The sequence below is a fragment of the Pinus tabuliformis genome, chromosome 9 (genome assembly GCF_031772625.1).
Source record: "Pinus tabuliformis cultivar Carrire ecotype Pingquan chromosome 9, CPIR1, whole genome shotgun sequence".
Taxonomy (NCBI): Eukaryota; Viridiplantae; Streptophyta; class Pinopsida; order Pinales; family Pinaceae; genus Pinus; species Pinus tabuliformis.
In genome coordinates this window covers 1,855,200,551-1,855,202,648 of record NC_142307.1, presented here as the reverse complement: position 1 = coordinate 1,855,202,648, position 2,098 = coordinate 1,855,200,551, and the positions used below count along the sequence as shown (strand labels likewise).

At 49.8% G+C, this 2,098-nt stretch overlaps 1 protein-coding gene across 1 annotated transcript; it reads left to right on the top strand.

The window, feature by feature from the left end:
* Positions 1 to 504: 504 nt before the first annotated feature.
* On the top strand, positions 505 to 1,892 carry LOC149156266 (oxygen-evolving enhancer protein 1, chloroplastic-like). Its single transcript, XM_089438050.1, has 2 exons — positions 505 to 837; positions 964 to 1,892. The coding sequence occupies exons 1-2, from the start codon at positions 577 to 579 to the stop codon at positions 1,723 to 1,725; spliced, it is 1,023 nt and encodes a 340-aa protein (XP_089294176.1). The 5' UTR covers positions 505 to 576; the 3' UTR covers positions 1,726 to 1,892.
* Positions 1,893 to 2,098: the final 206 nt, after the last annotated feature.

Genomic DNA, 2,098 nt, shown 5'->3' with positions numbered 1-2,098 from the left:
TCATGCTCGGCCTGGAGTATGCCGTAAAACTGCTTCTGCTTGGCTAAGAGCTCGTCTTCCTCGGACGTAAGGAAACAGGTTAACGGCCCAAGACCCAGAGGCATCTGGCAGGAGTGAAAGCCTGCTCCCTTACGGACCACCAGCGGGTTATTACAGGTGGCGTGGTTTTCCTTGATAACAGTGATGAGTCAAACCGACATTCGCGGATAGCAGCCAGAGATGGCTGTCCTCACTGTTGGTTTGACCCCTGAGTTTGATAGGTTTTGCCACCTTCGGAAAAAAAACCCCTTCCGTCATGCTCCGCTATTTACAATATTTATCGCGTTTATCCTTTCTTATCCAGCTAAGAAATTCTGATATTTCGAAAGAAAAAGCTCAAAAGCCGTAATTGCCACGTGTTCGTTCAATGGCCTCGAACAAGTAGGAGTTCAGCCAATAGGAGCAGAGCTTATCCAATCTCTTTATCCCATAGCAATACATGCCGATTCCTTCCATCGTTATACTCTTACGTTCTTCCGCTTCATCTCATTCTCGCAGCGGGAGCAACCCCAGCCAAAGAAGGATAACGTAGCAGCCATGGCCGCGTCCCTCGCAACAGGATCCGCGCTACAAGCCGCGGCCACGCTTCTCCAACCAACAAAGCTCAGCGTCACGCGTAGCTCCTCCAGGCTATCGTCCTCGTCCTCGCATGTCTCAAGGGCCTTCGGATTCGAACCCGCGACCTCTGCGCGGGTGTCCTGCTCCTTGCAGGACGACGTCAAGGAATTCGCCGAGAAGTGCGCCGGCGCAACCAAGATCGCAGCAGTCACCCTCGCTGCTTCCGCCCTCGTCGCCTCCGTATGAATTCTCATACCTTCTTGTTGCTGCTTTTCATGAGTCTTTGATTTGGGGAATTCTTTACTGTTCTTGATTTGGGGGTTTCTTGATTTTAAATTGATTTGGTGGGTTCACTGTTCTTTGCAGGGCGCCGGCGCGGAGGGTCCCCCGAAGCGGCTGACGTACGATGAAATCCAGAGCCAGACGTACCTGGAAGTGAAGGGCTCCGGCACAGCGAACCAGTGCCCGACAATCGACGGCGGCGTGGAGGGTTTCCCGTTCAAGGCGGGGAAATACGAGATGAAGAAACTGTGCATGGAGCCGACTTCCTTTACCGTGAAGGCGGAGAGCACGAACAAGAACCTTCCACCGGACTTCCAGAAGACGAGGCTCATGACCCGGCTGACCTACACGCTGGACGAGATCGAGGGCCCGCTGGAAGTCTCATCGGATGGCAAGCTCAAGTTCGAGGAGAAGGACGGCATCGACTACGCGGCGGTCACCGTTCAGCTGCCCGGAGGCGAGCGCGTGCCCTTCCTGTTCACCGTCAAGCAGCTTGTGGCCTCGGGCACGCCCGAGAGCTTCAGCGGGCAGTTCCTCGTGCCGGCCTACCGTGGCTCCTCCTTCCTGGACCCCAAGGGCCGTGGTGGCTCCACCGGCTACGACAACGCCGTGGCGCTCCCTGCTGGAGGTCGCGGTGACGAGGAAGAGCTGGCGAAGGAGAATATCAAGGACGTATCGGCGTCCAAGGGAACTATCACCCTCAGCGTCAGCAAGAGTAAGCCCGAAACGGGCGAGGTGATTGGTGTGTTCGAGAGCCTTCAGCCCTCCGACACCGATTTGGGCTCCAAGGCCCCCAAGGACGTTAAGATCCAGGGCATATGGTATGCACAAATTGAAAAGCCTTAGCTCTCCTTGCCCTTGGCTCTGCAATAACAGTAACACCACCCCCGTCCCATTTTAGTGTTGTACAGGGCTATTTTCTTGAGTTTTTGGAATGTAATTCGACTTTGGTACTTTCGTTAAAGTTTTATAAACTTTAAATTAAATAAGTAAAGAAGTTTTGAATTTTATAATTTTTTGAGGAAGATTTATAATAATATTTATGATTTCAATCCTATTCATTGCATATATTTTTCTAATCATCAAATACAATTTAATATACTGAAAAACTTTACATATTTTTGAGATTATTAAGTACAGTTTATTCATTATTTATATAGATCTAAGATATATATTTTTAAGTTTTTTAATTATATATATATATAAATTATTTATAATT

Bases quoted from the DNA above. Each gene is read 5' to 3' on its own strand.
- LOC149156266 (XM_089438050.1), top strand. From the start codon at position 577: ATGGCCGCGTCCCTCGCAACAGGATCCGCGCTACAAGCCGCGGCCACG. The intron at 838-963 runs GTATGAATTCTC...TGTTCTTTGCAG, and splicing joins CTTCCGCCCTCGTCGCCTCC to GGCGCCGGCGCGGAGGGTCC.